This window comes from Eretmochelys imbricata, chromosome 26, assembly GCF_965152235.1.
Source record: "Eretmochelys imbricata isolate rEreImb1 chromosome 26, rEreImb1.hap1, whole genome shotgun sequence".
Classification (NCBI taxonomy): Eukaryota; Metazoa; Chordata; order Testudines; family Cheloniidae; genus Eretmochelys; species Eretmochelys imbricata.
In genome coordinates, this window is record NC_135597.1 from 11,042,755 (window position 1) to 11,057,500 (window position 14,746).

A 14,746-nucleotide genomic window follows, 5' to 3' on the forward strand; every position below is an offset into this window, starting at 1 on the left:
TTTGTTTGTGACCTTTTAAAAAAAAAAAAGTGATCAATGCTTCCCTTATTCACCTTCACTGAGGAGATGGTGGATTCTTTCCGTGTACTCGATTGCCTCAACTTTCTACGCTCACCTGGGCCACCCGATTCTTATCTGACCTTGTATTCCAGTGACGCAGCCTTTTCAAACGGCTTTACGGAAAAGCCATTTTAGGCAGAGCTAGCCCTGGGCTGGTTGTGAAGAAGGGGAGCTTCCTCACTCCAGTTAAAATAGGTTTTTAAATGGTAGCCCGGCCATCAGTCGGAGAAGTCCCCTCCACACAACTGCTGGGTTCCATGGAGGGATTTGCCACAACTGCCGCATGCGCATGGCAATGTGTCAGAATAGAGCCCAGAAGCTCTGACACACAGTCATCTTTGCCACTGGAAGATACTCCCACCCATTTTGATCAATTGTTTTCAGGGGCTCAACGTTTAACTGTTCACCAATTTATGCAATAACTTGGAACTCCACAAATAAATCCTGCTCCTGATGTTATAACAAAGGATGTGACGTCCTACATTGGCCTTGAAAGGGGAGGAGTTGTGACTTTTGTATGGTGGCTACATTTGAAAGTATAATATCCTGGTAGGAGCATCTATTAAGTTACAAAGGAAACTCATGTCAAGAACTGCACTAGTGACCCAAGGATATCAGGATGTGATGGTTCCTTCGTCATCGTTCTATGAATCAACAGCATGTACTAGCAGAGAAAGGAGAATCGTCTCACGTCACTTCACTCAGCATAGATTCCGACCCATTTTGGGACAACAGACGGAGGAACAGCCCTTGGAGGAGACAGATAAGCATTTGACTCGTCTCCCCCCCTCGTTTTCATGACTGTAACAGAACATCTTTACGGTGGTTAGTAAACTTGTATTCTTATGGCACTCGGGGGACCAAAATTCTTTGGCATAGAAACCGGATGACAGTTCACTCTGTGCCTTTCCTTCTTGCTAGCAATTTTCATTCAACTTCTTCCCAATTGGGCAGTTTACACCACATGAACCTAATGTTTGCTGGCTGACAACAGTTTTAGCTATTTTTAAAATTAATCCCCCATCTCTTTTAAAGAAACTGAAGTCTTCATTTTTCACTTGCATTTTCCATTCCACAGATCTCTTCTGTAACATTTCCTTAACAATCAGTGTCAAGTCTTTTCTTATGAGCTGGGTCTAAATCATACACCTTTATAAAGGATTATGCTTCCATTGTATTGTATTTCCCTCCCAGATCCATGAATAGCTATTTTAAAAACAATAAAAAGAACATCCACCGCTGCTTATTGAATACATTATTCCAAAACAACCCAGTGCTTTTATAATGTTGATTCCAGAACACTTGAACAAATTCTATTCAATTTAAAATCTTAAACATTCTTTAAAAGTACTTTAATTCACAGAAATCTCTTGGTTTCTAATATACAGTAGATGGTTACTTTTTTTAAAATCCATTCTCTTTTCATGTATTTTCTGTATCTGGCTATACAATAACTTTCTATCTAAAGCTTTTTCATGTTCTCCAGTCCAATTTGCCCGCTTTAGGAATAAAAAACCAACAAAAAAAAATAAAATTCTATTGACAATTTTACTAAGATCATTTCCATAGTTCTCTCATGTAAAGCTTCTTCTGGAAAGTGCAGTTTTACACATATAATGATACAACACATTTAAGCAATACTTTTATTATGAAGTGTAGATTGTAAAAGAAGATTAACCGGAGAGCAGACAATTGATGGTTAGTTCTATTTACAGAATTTGTTAAACTAAATGTGGGGGGGGGGGGGGAGAAATAGTGGGGAAACTGGCAATAGGAGAGAAATGCTCACAGACTTTAATGTCTTTCCCTCTCAGGGAGAGGTCAATACATCTATAATTTAGTCATTCATACTTTCGCACATGAGAATCTGCACTTTTATCAATACAGCTACATACACATACACAAGGTTAGCAGTAAGCTAGTAATTATTCCACTACAGAGGACGAGTCCTTTTATTCAGGAAGAATTTTCAAATATATGATAGGAATGCTGGACTTTAAGATCATAAGCCAATGAAAACAAGTTTAGCGTATCCAGTTAGTTGACAAACTAAGCATGTCAAGGTAAAAAGAAAAAAGGTAAATGCCATCAAGTGGTATCTAGCTTGTCAGCACTTATCTCCAATTGTTTGAGGTGAGTGCATGCTTGTTCTACAAAGACTGAAGATCTGAATAAAGTTTACAGTAACTTGTCTACTGAAAAATGGTTCCATACTTAACTATGTTGCACTATATGTAGTTACAAGGGAAAAGAGGAAAATCCAGAACACATACGAGACGTTTGACTAAAACCCAGGGTAAAAAAAAACAAACCACCAACAACGGTTGGACAATTTTGTTTGTACACAATTTACAGTTTGTTTTTTAAACACACACACACACACACACACGCACACACACAAAAATAACAAGGGAATACATCCGCTGCTGCCACATTGCCCTTTTTGGCCAACAGTTCATTCAGTAACAAGACACTACAGCCATACTCGCATGTATTTGGTTCTCAATTTTGAAATATTTCACTTGGGGTCATTTTTGTAGCTTTAACATTTTGGGTTATTTTTTGAGATAGCACAATTTGTTCGTAAGCAGGATCATTTTAGAGGGGTTGTGGAAAACCCTCTCAATTTACATGATCACCATATTTACTGGGCAGCTGCACTGCAGCAAAATCCAATTTAATTCCCCCCCCGACGCATATATTGCCAATTTAAAACCATCCTCTCCTAATTGTCTCCTACCTAGGAGATGAACAGCACTAGTGATTTTGTGTGTCCTTTCCTTTTGCCTGTTTGTTGGAAATCCTCCCTTCTCCCCTCAAAGGTTAAACACTTACATTAGCACTCTAGCCTAAGGGAAAAAATATCTGTTGTGTGCCATTTCTAGCAAGGATCATACAGAGACTACAATTCACTAATTCGTTTGCAGTTAAGCTTTCGGTGGAGCTATGTGTAAATCTCGGCAGAGTGGATAATGGTAAGTAGCGTTTCCTTTAGACATATGACAGAACAAGGAGTAATAGTCTCAAGTTACAGTGGGGGAGGTTTAGGTTGGATATTAGGAAGAACTTTTTAACAACTAGGAGGGTGGTGAAGCACTGGAATGCGTTACCTAGGGAGGTGGTGGAATCTCCTTCCTTAGAAGTTTTTAAGGTCAGGCTTGACAAAGCCCTGGCTGGGATGATTTAGTTGGGGATTGGTCCTGCTTTGAGCAGGGGGTGGGACTAGATGACCTCCTGAGGTCCCTTCCAACCCTGGTATTCTATGCTAGTCAAGACAGGTGCACAAGGAACCATAGCAGATTGTACCAGGGATGAGCTGAAGGACGGACTATGGGAGTAGGTGGGACAGAAATAGAATCCGTTCCTGGGCCGGGAGATGGGAACATAGGGGTTTGTCTCCTTCTGTTTGCAGATTTATTTATTTATTTAAAATAAAACCCAAAAAACCTGAAGGTTAACTCCTCTGGAAATGAAAACGTAGATAAGGTATGTTACAGAAACTGCGTCTGCTACTGGGTCACTGCTACAGGTCTATGAGCTGATCCACCAGCAGTAAAGACCTGGCTAGGTTGGGAAGACTGGATTCAGAGCTTCCACCGTTGTTTCTAGAATGCCCACCTGAAAGGGTGAGAGATAGGAATTCAGTATTGAACAGGACACACACAGGTTAGTTTCAGATGTACAAGCACAAGCAAAGAAAGAACAACCAGAGAAAGCAACTTTAAGTTGAGCTCAGCTATTCTATGTTACGGGTACTATGGTATGCAGTGTTGTTATAGCCGTGTCAAGGATATTAGGGGAGACAAGATGGGTCAGGTAATAGATCTTTTACTGGTGAGGGAGAGAAGGTAGCAGCCACTGCCAAGATTTACACCCAATAGGGCCTGCATGGAAAAGTCTAACAGAGAATTTTATCAGAATCAAATCAATGGGATTCTATAGGATTTTTAATGATATACTTCTATACTGCTATAAGATGGGTTACAAAATCTACAGAAAGGATGTTCTCTGTTCTAGATCTTTAAGAGTACTTCTATAACTTAAAGAGTAAATTTCTGCAAGACACCATTAAGTCATTTACAGCCATTTCATAGGCTTTTTAAGTGATCCTGTAAATCCCCCATTGCATTTATATCATTCTCTATACAAAGACTTTTTCTTTATTTGGGGTGGACATTTCAAAAGCACCTCAGCACTGGCCCCCCTCTGCTTTCTTTCAAGTCAGTGGTGAACCTTCCATTGACTTCACGTGGGAGCAGAGCAGACTTAAACCTGCACTGAGGGCATTTGAAAAATCCCCCCCCAAATGACTTAGGATTTTTCTTAACGAGGGTCATTCTTTCAAAGCGAATATTAGCGGCAGAGCGGGCATGCAGTACGCTCCATGCTATGAAAGACAGGATATAGGCGAATTACAAAAGGCAAGTGTTCCACTGGCCAAAGAAGAGTAATGGATCATGTGATAAAAATATGTGTTATTTCACCAGGAACTTCAGAAACATTTTCACTGCAGCCAGACTGCAGAAACAAGTCATATTTGACAGGAGTTGTTCCAAAAAAGCTGCCTCCCTCTGTCCCTAAAAACCCATTAATGGAGCATCATTCACCTAATTTTATTTTTAAAGGGACAATGCCTCTTAATAGCTACATCCTTATATAAGTATGAACAATCGTCTGTAGATAGGATGGCAACATGAACATACAAGGCTGGAACTCAAATAGACAGGAAGGCTGCAAAGTCCTAATGACTGAGGCTGGAATTTTCAGAAGTGCCTTAGGGATTTGGGTACTTGTCTCTTACAGGAATTCTTTGGAAGTTGGGCACTTAACTCTCATAGGCACTGTTGCAAATCCCAGCCAGAAAGGATGAACTCACTTTCAAAAGAGGTTTGAAGACAGATCAATCTCCTTTTCTCTTTCTTGGGCCAGATCCAAAGCCCATTGACGTCCATAGGCACCTTACCATTGACTCCAATGGGCACTGGATCAGGGCCTTAAGAAGTAAAGTTACACCATAGAAATGTTTGTGTGATTGAGTTGATACAGCCCCGTGGCAGGGCATGTACAGGACATGGGATGTGTGGCTGACTCCTGGGATGACAAGATGTTTGAATTACGAAAGGTTTATACCCATTGTCCTGTCTCAGCAGTTCTCAAGCATTGGGGCACACACAGCAAACTTTCTAATTCATGACGGTGGGGCAGCCAGGCCAAATCTGAGTGAGTGGCATTGTGACCAAGTGGTGAATGAATCCTTCTCAATATTGTATTATCCTATCTCACTGGGCCTGATTCTCACCCCCCCGCCCCCCAAGTTTGAAAATCAGGAGTAACCTAAAAGACAATGCAGTAAGACAAACTGGCATAAGCCAGAGGAGAATTAGGCTCACTGATCACTAAGGAGATAGGATTTTGGTGTAATTTATGTGTATGGCTTAGCACGACTACCCAATAAACTGGTTGCCATCATGTGTGTTCTTTTTAAAAATCCTGGCTTACCTTGTGAATTTTTGGATATCAACACTGGGATAGGGTCAAACTCATCTTCTGCCACCTTTGCAGAGCCCTCAGGAACATCAAAGCCTGATATCAGATTAGTATCTTCTGCAGTGTAAAGGAGAAACGCAGGTAGAGAAGCAAAGATAGCAGAAAAAGCATGTTAGAATTGCCAAAAATGTTAGGGTTGTTTTTTGTTTTGTTTTTTAAAGTGGTTAAAAAGCAAGAGTTTAAATAAAAAGTTGAAATTAAGTTGGTAAGTCTAAGAAGGTAGTAGGGGAAGAGTCAATTAAACTCAAAAGCAAGAAAAAAAAACAAACCCAAAACATACATGCACATACTCAGCTGAGCCAAATAATGAGAACCAAAATAAAATTTGGCCAACCCAATGCTTTGGCAGTTAGTACATTTCCTAGCTGAGCTAGAAACATGGGTTTGAGGTTACGCTGGCATGCTGCACGGCCAACAAGGATTGGGGGACTGGGGGCGAAGGCAAAGAGGAATTAAAATGTTCCTTTGCATCATCTTATTGGTGCTCTCAAAACACGCGTACAGTTCCAGAGAACAGTCTACCTCTTTGGTCATGGGGCTCCATATATAAAGGGGGATTTGAGGAGAAAAATGGCAGCCTGGCACACGGGAGGTGTACAAAAAGATCCAAGACTGATTAGTCAGATGAGCCAAGACACGCGAGTTACTGCCCGTGGGAAAGAAGGCAAATAGTGGCTTGAAATCAATGGCAGTTAGGTGCCTAAACGTCTTAGGGATTTTTTTTTTTTTTTGGGGGGGGAAGATCCCACTAAAAGCTCCTCTGCTTCTTTAAGCAACTAAGTACCTTGGAAAATCTGGTCCACAAACCCTATGTGAAGTATATTCCCTCACTATGGCTCAGGGAATCAGAGTAAAAAGGTTCATCTAAAGGGATTTTAGATCAAGTTGATAGATATCCTATTAGGTTTTGGCTGTGCTGGTGAAGGAAACCCTGGGAACACACATGGCTCTTAGGAGGATAAAGGGAAAACCACACATTTCTACAGAATGAATATGCAGAAAATCCAGGATCATGCAAGTGGGCTTTATGGCTTGGAAGACCTGAGTTCTTCAGCAATAAGACAAATAGCTGAACACCTTTTTGAGTCAACCAACTTTCTTTTCTGCTCTATCCATAATTGTTGACAGCTTTGAGACAATTGAAGTTTGTAGTACATTTAGCCATCTCCATCTGTAGCCATTAAGGGGAGAGTGTTTAAACCTGCACTTATTTCGGCATCTTCTCAAGAAGAGAAAAATGCAAGCAAGTATGTACTTTTGGATGGGTTTCGTTAGGAGATGCATTTTCTCTTCAGTTCACCGTTTCAGCTATTTATAGTAACACACACTATTCTGTCAGTCTCTCATCCCACACATCCAGGATTCAGTTTTTTGTTGAGTAAATGCAAAGTAATGACAACCAAGGTTTGAGGGGCTCTAATTTACAGCCCACAAAACAATACAGTCTAGCAACACATACTGTGTAAATTCTCTAGTGTGACTTGCTGAATAAGACACAGTGGTTTGGAAAGAATATCAACTCATCTCTGGATATTGTTAGTGATACAAGTGTGCACCCCATTTTTAAAATCTTTCTAAATTTATCACAGTTCCCCTGAGCCAATAGCTGACATGATTAAGGCAGGTTTGTGGTATCAATGATATCTTGTTGCATTGAGTTCTTCAGGCTGATTATTCTTTTGCACACAGTGGACAATTCGCCTGTGCAACTTATTGCCACAGGATTCACTGAAGCAAAGAACTTGGAAGAATTAAAAAAAAAAAAGGATTGGACAGCTATATGGATAAGGAGATCGTCCAGACGTGCTAAAATAAAGATTTTGAAGAACAGTCACAGACAAGAGTTTTGGAAAAAGATATAAATCTGTGTGTCCAATAAGCTTGATGAGGAAAGTGAGATTTCTAAGTTTGCCCTCAAGGCAATGAAAATAGCATTACGTTCTGTGGCAAATCAGGCAGAATTCTCTCAATTCATTCTCTCGTTGAAGTCCAACATTTTGAGCTTCCATTGTGCCAAGTTCCATCACAAAATAATAGCCAGTGAACCTACATTTCAAGCCATTTACTCAGAATAAAGTTGCAGGGAAGTTTACTGTTGCAATGAGAAATTAGGAGAATTGCTTGTTTAAACCCAAAAGCTTTATGAAAAATGCAATCTCATTTTAAAATGCCATTGACTGTAAAAATTGATTACAAACTATTTCTACGGCACTTCCTCTAGTGACTGAACGCTTTCTATTGCCATAGGGATGTTTATCAACTGAGCTAAACAAAACTTAGTGTGAACAGACACCCAGAGGTCTAATCCAGGTTGGTTTTCGCTCTTTGGGCCTGTCCTTTCAATGCAATAAACGAAGGAAAAACCCCTGTGGAGAGAGATTTACCATCCAAGATACACTCCACATTTTATTTGCATATTACTCATTGCCTGGCATTTTTCTAATACGCTCTTGGAGCACGCACAGATGTTCCAGTGGTCGCTTCAGCACAGAGCAGGAAACTGCAAGATCACAGCAGGAAAAGAACATCTTAAAACCTGTGCTTGAAGCTCTGAACTGATGAGCGACAGTCAACATCCCAGAGCCAAATATAATGAGGACCTAATTTTCACCCACACCGATTTCACTGGAGTGGTGAGCAACTCTGGAAAAAATAAAAAATCATGCCTCAAGTATCTTCAAACCCTAGTACAGATGGTAAGTGAAACGCACAAGGTCTTGCACAACACAGCAAGAGCAGAACTGGGAACAGAACCCAGATCTCCTACACCAAGGCATGCGCGTCAGCCACTAGACAACGCTCAGGTCAAGATGCACTGCCCAAGGTCCAGAATTGCAATTCTTCATAGCCACAATACGTTAGCCCACTGTTACTCTGCACTTCAGGTTCCCCAGCCCACCTCCCACAACTATACCTCCCTAAACTTTTCAGTTTGTACGTTACACTTGAACACCTAGTCACTTTTTCCACTGAATGCATCCGATGAAGTGAGCTGTAGCTCACGAAAGCTTATGCTCAAATAAATTGGTTCGTCGCTAAGGTGCCATTAGTACTCCTTTTCTTTTTGCGAATACAGACTAACACGGCTGCTACTCTGAAACCTAGTCACTTCTGTAATTAGTGTCACTTGGTTCATGGGCTCTTTCTAGCTAAACACTTCAGGGAAGAGGATATGTTCCTCAAATCTGGCAATACTAAGTCACAGAGGACTTATGCTACAAACAAACCAAACACTGGCTCTTCGAGAGGGGAAGCACAGGTTATATCATCAGGTACAGGTATGACAAAAATGCCCAATGGCAGGTTACCTTTGTGAGCTTGAGCTGAAATAGCTATAGGAGCAAACTCATCCAAGAGGTCAGCAGCGGGGTTAGAAAGCAGAGAACAGTCAAGTAGAGAATCTTCCCCAGTGAGAGAATCTGAATCCAGATTAACAGCCGTCAGGCCACAGCAACGACAGCATTAAACAGCACACACACAAGACTGTTAGGTTAATACGGTCACACTCCTGTTACCATCCAGTTAGTATTGAAAGGGCAGTTTGCAAAACCTGCATGTAGCCACATCTAACATTATCCTGGTGGGAAAAATTTTCCACCATTAGAGAGCTTTGAAGGATCCCAAAGCGTTTTAACCACCTACATGCAGAAAACCAGATTCACCCCAGGAAAGCAGCCGCCTCTGGAGTGGTGAGAGCAGTAGTCAAGTCAGAATCTTGCACAATGGAATGAGCTAGACATTAGCCAAGAGAACAGCGAGAGTCCCTCCCTCTCGCAAAATACTCCATGGGATCTTTGGATATTGTTTAAGTCAAGACTGGAATGAGGAGGCTTTTGCTGTTGTTGGCCTGGTTTAAGGTCTTGTTGGAAAGACAGACTGTATGGTAATTATTTAATTTACTTTGCAAAGGAGACAATTGCTCATAGGAGGATTTAAAACCATGGTTTCAGGGAAGCAAGGAATTGCAAGCCTAATATTTTAGATGCAGCTGACTACCTTTTCGAGATAAATAAGTAGCTTAGCTCAACTATCTGAAGAGGCTTGTCAGCCATAGACCAAACTAGATACAATTCATTTCTGTGTAAAAAACGTTAAGTAACATTTCAGATATCTTAAAACTACTGATGTCCTGTGGCACGTTGGGACACTGTCAGCTGGGGCCTATCCTGAGAAGTTCTAAACATCCTGTTGAAGTCAGTGGGGCTCTGAGAAGGTGTAAGGATCCACCCGTAGGAGCAATTTTCAGGATCAGGGCTTATGGAGTAAGGAAGAGGGATGAATTGCCAATTACAGAACACAGACAAGATATAGGTGACACTGAAGACTGGCATTCCTAACATCCACAGGAGATCTCAACAGGAAATTGGAAATTACCAGGGAAATTTCATATTCATATTGGCAACACACCACTAACAAGCGTCTATAACTAGAGACACGTGATTTTAAGGGAAGCTAATTTGGGGGGGGGGGGCGGAGAAGGCGGGTCTTTTTATTCTAGTGTGAAAGAGACATTAGTGGATTAACAAACCATAAAGACATGGTCTGTCTACTAAGCAATTGGGGGTGGAGGGAAGGTGATTGCCACATGCGTAGGGATACCTGAGTTACCTTTGATCTAGTTAGCTTGCGAGCACAGGCTAGCTACTCCACTGCATAGCCAGGGTCCTGAGCGGGCTTGCATCAGCAACTAGCCTATGCTCCCAGTGCTTAACTGCTATTGGCACTCGAGCTAGCTAGAACACATCCAAACATGCTGAAGTTCCCGTCTCTGATTGCAGTGTAGACATACCCACAATTCTATGCCCAAGATCCAGAGGCCTCTCTGGACATATATACTGGATCAAAAAATATGTATTATATATAGTGTCACCCGCAGAGGACCAGCACTTGTCAGTCTATCGTAACACCTGCTCTGGAACAAAGAGAGGGTGCTGGATGAACAACCAAATGCTTCTGTAAGATTCTTCTCCAGCAGGCTAACGGTGACCTTTAACGAACTAGCTGAAATGAGCTTTATAAAAACAGGGTCAATTTAAACTGCAGGTGAGGTTAGGGGGAGGAGAGAAAACAGTTTAGTCAAGTGATAAGATCTTCCTATTCACTATAAAGAGGTCCTACGGCTCACACTAACGCTTTGGGGCATCTCACAAACCTGTTCTGTTGGAAGCAACTGAGTCGGTCTGGGAGGCGAGGTGCTGGGGCACTGGAGCCTCAAGGCCAGGTATGAGACTCTCAACAGCTAGGTCATCTTTTCCTTACAGAATGCACCCGCGATCAGAGCAGAGAGAAGGGAGAAGTTAGTTTTCCAAATACAGCACAGGTAGAAGCTGAGAAGGCAGTTGTCTGAATCTATAAATATCTCTTTAATACATAGGTCAGCTACGCTGGCAGGAATGTGGCAGCTTGATTTTATACTCAGGTTAGGATAACAGCAAATCACTGAAACAGACCGCTCATGAATAACCCAGAGCCTTATTAGTCTTAAGTTTTTGCAAAGAAAACATCATTAAAATTCCATCGCTCTTTGGTAATAGGGGACATACAAACACCTAAGTATCCGAGTGCCTCTCAACCTTTAAATGTATTTATCCTCCCACGCTCCTTGAAGTAGGGCAGTGGTATTATTCTCATATTACAAATGGGAAACTGAGACCCAGAGAGGCTAAGTGACTTGCCCTAGGTCACAAAGAACTCTGTGGCAGGGCAGGGACTTGAACGCAGATCTCCCGAATCCAAGGCTAGTTCCCTAACCACCCATCTTCGATAGCGTCCCTACATCCATTCCCCTCACCCAGCACACCATCCTCCCTCTACACGGGGCTCAAAGAACCCCCTCCCCAAACACCACACTGGTCACAGCTCTGCCACATTATTGAGGACCATAAACCTCAAGAGTTTAAAGCAGTGCTGAGCTATTCAGCTGTGACTCCCCCTGGAGTCAAGGGGCACGGTGCCTTGAGAGGCAAATTCGGCCCTTTGCACGTACTCTCTTCTAAGCAAGGTGTGTTTTGTGATGGCTGCAGGCCTACCTCTCACCTATCCTAGCCCAGCAGCATAAAGCATGCGCAGTTGTCATGTAAACGGGCAGGAGCAGAACATGCCACACAAATTACAGTTTGTTATTTTACCATTCACAGCATCAGAGGTGCAACCGAAGGGGTCAGCTAGAGGCAGGATATCAGGGAGCAGAAGCGCAGTCTCAGGAGATTTGAGACCCTCAATCAGTTTTTCTGGGTTAAGCAGAAAAGGAAGAAAGGAAGCAGAAAAAGCAAAAAAGGGAAATAAAAGCAAAGACGTTAAACAGCTGCTCATCTGAGGAACCAATCATCTCACATTACACTCTGTTGGTTCACATTAGCATGGCTCTATGCAGGTGAAACTTATACAGCGCCCTCCAAACAAGGATCTCAAAGCACTCCACAGAAGTATCTAACTGATCCATTTTACTTCTAGCTAAAGGGACACCTACAGAGGTTAAGGCCCTAATTCAGTGAGTACGTAAGCATGTGCTTAAGTACTTCACTGAACTCAGGGCCCTAAGTGACCAAGGTCACACAACAATTCAGTGGAAGAGCAGGTGTTCTAACCCCCACCACCTTGCTCTCGAATACCAGATTGTCGCCTCCAGAAAGTCACCATAACAAACAAAAAAAAAACCCCAAAAAAAAACAAACAAAAAAAACCACCCCACAAACCAAGTCTTAAAAACCAAGCATTAAAAAAAAAAAAAAAAAAAAAAAAAAAAAAAATCTATAAACCCATGAACTGTGAAACAGTTTAAAGCTCCCCTAACTGTTCCTATATTAGAAAGGTATTTGGTTATATTAGAATCGTCATATAAAAAGAAAAAAGGACACAGATCTTCAAACCCACCCAAGGGAGTTAGGCATACTATTTCCATTAATTATTATGAGAACTGCATACACAAATGCCTTAGGTAGCTAAATAAAATTATTAAAAACACTACAAAGCCAAGGCTCACAGATCTAACGTTGATTTATACAGCTGACCAGTCACCAATAATTTTTTTTCCAGATACCAAATAAATTTTAAATCAGACGTCGAGTTCTCGGCAATGGCATGCCTATTTCCACTGCTGAATAATACTGCGTTTTGGCAACTGCCAGAGGTAGGGCTACGGTAACTGGTTAGCATGGGCAGACAGTAAAGCTGGCTTCAGTTGCATTTACCTAGGAATCAACCTGGCACACACAACTGTGGAGAATTATGGATCAGGCCCCTTTTGTGGTGTTCAAATTCGGGAGTTTGGTTTGGGCCCCATTTCTCATTTTAGCTTTTACATTCCCCATAAAATTCGGCTCATTTTCTTAATCACTGTACAAGCCTTACAGAGCACAAGAGTTAAAAAAATTACAAAGTTTGGTACTTTTAAAAATAGATCTGTAATTTTATAGTTATTCATATTTGAGACCTGCCTTCCCGGGGCCTGATTCCAGAAGATTTGAACCTCTGCCCTCTGAAACTCAGCCCTTTGCAGAGCGTCTCTAGTTGGACACCCAAACTTTCTGAAAGCAACCTTGATTGTTTGAAACCATTCTCCTTCATCACCACCCCGACCTCTTACATGCATCTCTGCTCCACCCTCATGTTTCTTTAGTGAAATGTGTTCCTCCTTCATTTCCGCCCCCTGACCTCAAAAGGGATCATCCATTTAATCTTCACATGCAAAAGGCTCTCTCTCTGGTCAGCCATATGGCAATAATTTTAGCAGACATGCAATCAAACACTGACTCACTGCAACATCTTCTGTGGATTATTGTGGGATGAGAGTGTTGGTGAGTTTCTAGACACTGGGTAGCTGTCTCCTGAGAGAACGCTTGGAGTTGGAGAGAGCTGGACAACATTTTTCAAACAAAAACTGGGGTTTTTTCAATGAAAAAAAAAAAAACCAACCACCTTTCCCTATCCCCATCTTCTCCACAGCCCCATCCGGTTTTAAAATTTTCCATGTAAATTTGATGAGAAACTTCAGTGGTTCTTTGCCATAATTTGTTGCCTGTTTTTAATTTCCTGTTTCTTTCATTGCCAACTTTTAACGGTCAGCATGGTCACTTAGCAGTCATAAGAACTTAGCACTGGACACGCTTTTAAAGAGGACTACATCCCTTCAGAGTAGAGCTTACAATCTGAGCTAGACAAAACACATACAGGGTAGGGAGCAGGGAAAGGAAGTTCACCAGGACTGCAGTGATTGCAGTGTCCTGTTTGTTCTAATTGAAAATCTATACAGAGGGAGATTTTTCGAAAGCTCCCAAGTGACTCAGTAGCTTTCAAGCACGTGGGTGCATTTGAACAGCCCCACCCAGAGTTTCTATTTTATGTTGTACTCGGTCCTAAATGTAAGGATTGTGAGATAAAGCATGGTAATAGTACCGGTGAAAGCCAATACCTGCAGCTTGGGGACAGAGTGAGGGCTGCTTAGAAAGTGCTCAGTGACCCCTGTGTACACTGATCTATGGTTCTGCTTTAAGCAGCAGGAAGCGCTGCTATATTAAAGAGGTGCTTCTCTCGGACAGTTAGATTAGGGCAGTTTCTTTAAAACATGCTTATGAATAAACCACAAGCTTAGCTTCTTGACATCAAGATCACTTGGCACAAAACGGTTCGTGAATTCAAACTCTTCAGAGTAACTTCACCAGCATGCATTTTTGACCACAGACGCCAAAGAAAAACACCGTAACAGAAGGAAATGTTTTAGCCTAGACTACTTCCCATGCACTGATCTTAGGCAGCTGCAGTTCAAGGGTAGGTGTGCCTCAAAAGGCAGAGCTCCCTGCTCTTTTAGCCTCTCTAGTTCTACTGAGCTGCTCTCCGTCCAAGGAATAAAATAATTCAAGCTAAATGCTAGTTTTTATTTCAGTCAGGAAAGTTACTTCATTGGAGCGGAACGGAGGTCACTTATTGGTCAGAGCCGAGACCAGCGTTGTCAGATAACTAAGCTGAAATTGAAAAGACCATTGTGCATGAAGCAGCATTTGTGGGGAAAAAGTTACGATGGAGATCTCAGGGCCCCATTCCATTATCTGTACCAACACGGTAGCCAAAGTACACACGGTCTTCCACATAAATTAAGGCGGCTGCTTCTTGGGTAAGCAAATTTCATCCTCATCATCAAGCC

At 41.8% G+C, this 14,746-nt stretch overlaps 1 protein-coding gene across 6 annotated transcripts in view; it reads right to left on the reverse strand.

Moving 5' to 3' along the window:
- Positions 1–14,746, reverse strand: part of AAK1 (AP2 associated kinase 1) — a 125,846-nt gene that overhangs the window by 11,348 nt on the left and 99,752 nt on the right. Inside the window, exons 18-21 of one of the 6 annotated variants that reach the window (XM_077805964.1) lie at positions 11,736–11,837; positions 10,760–10,861; positions 8,916–9,026; positions 5,560–5,664 (exon numbers count right to left, since the gene is read on the reverse strand). The exons of 4 other annotated variants lie outside the window; for them this stretch is intronic. In XM_077805964.1, coding sequence (XP_077662090.1) covers positions 5,560–5,664; positions 8,916–9,026; positions 10,760–10,861; positions 11,736–11,837 — 420 coding nt within the window. Of the gene's footprint in view, positions 1–1,212; positions 3,679–5,559; positions 5,665–8,915; positions 9,027–10,759; positions 10,862–11,735; positions 11,838–14,746 lie in introns of those variants that run through there. One more of the 6 variants, XM_077805963.1, reaches the window with a different exon arrangement.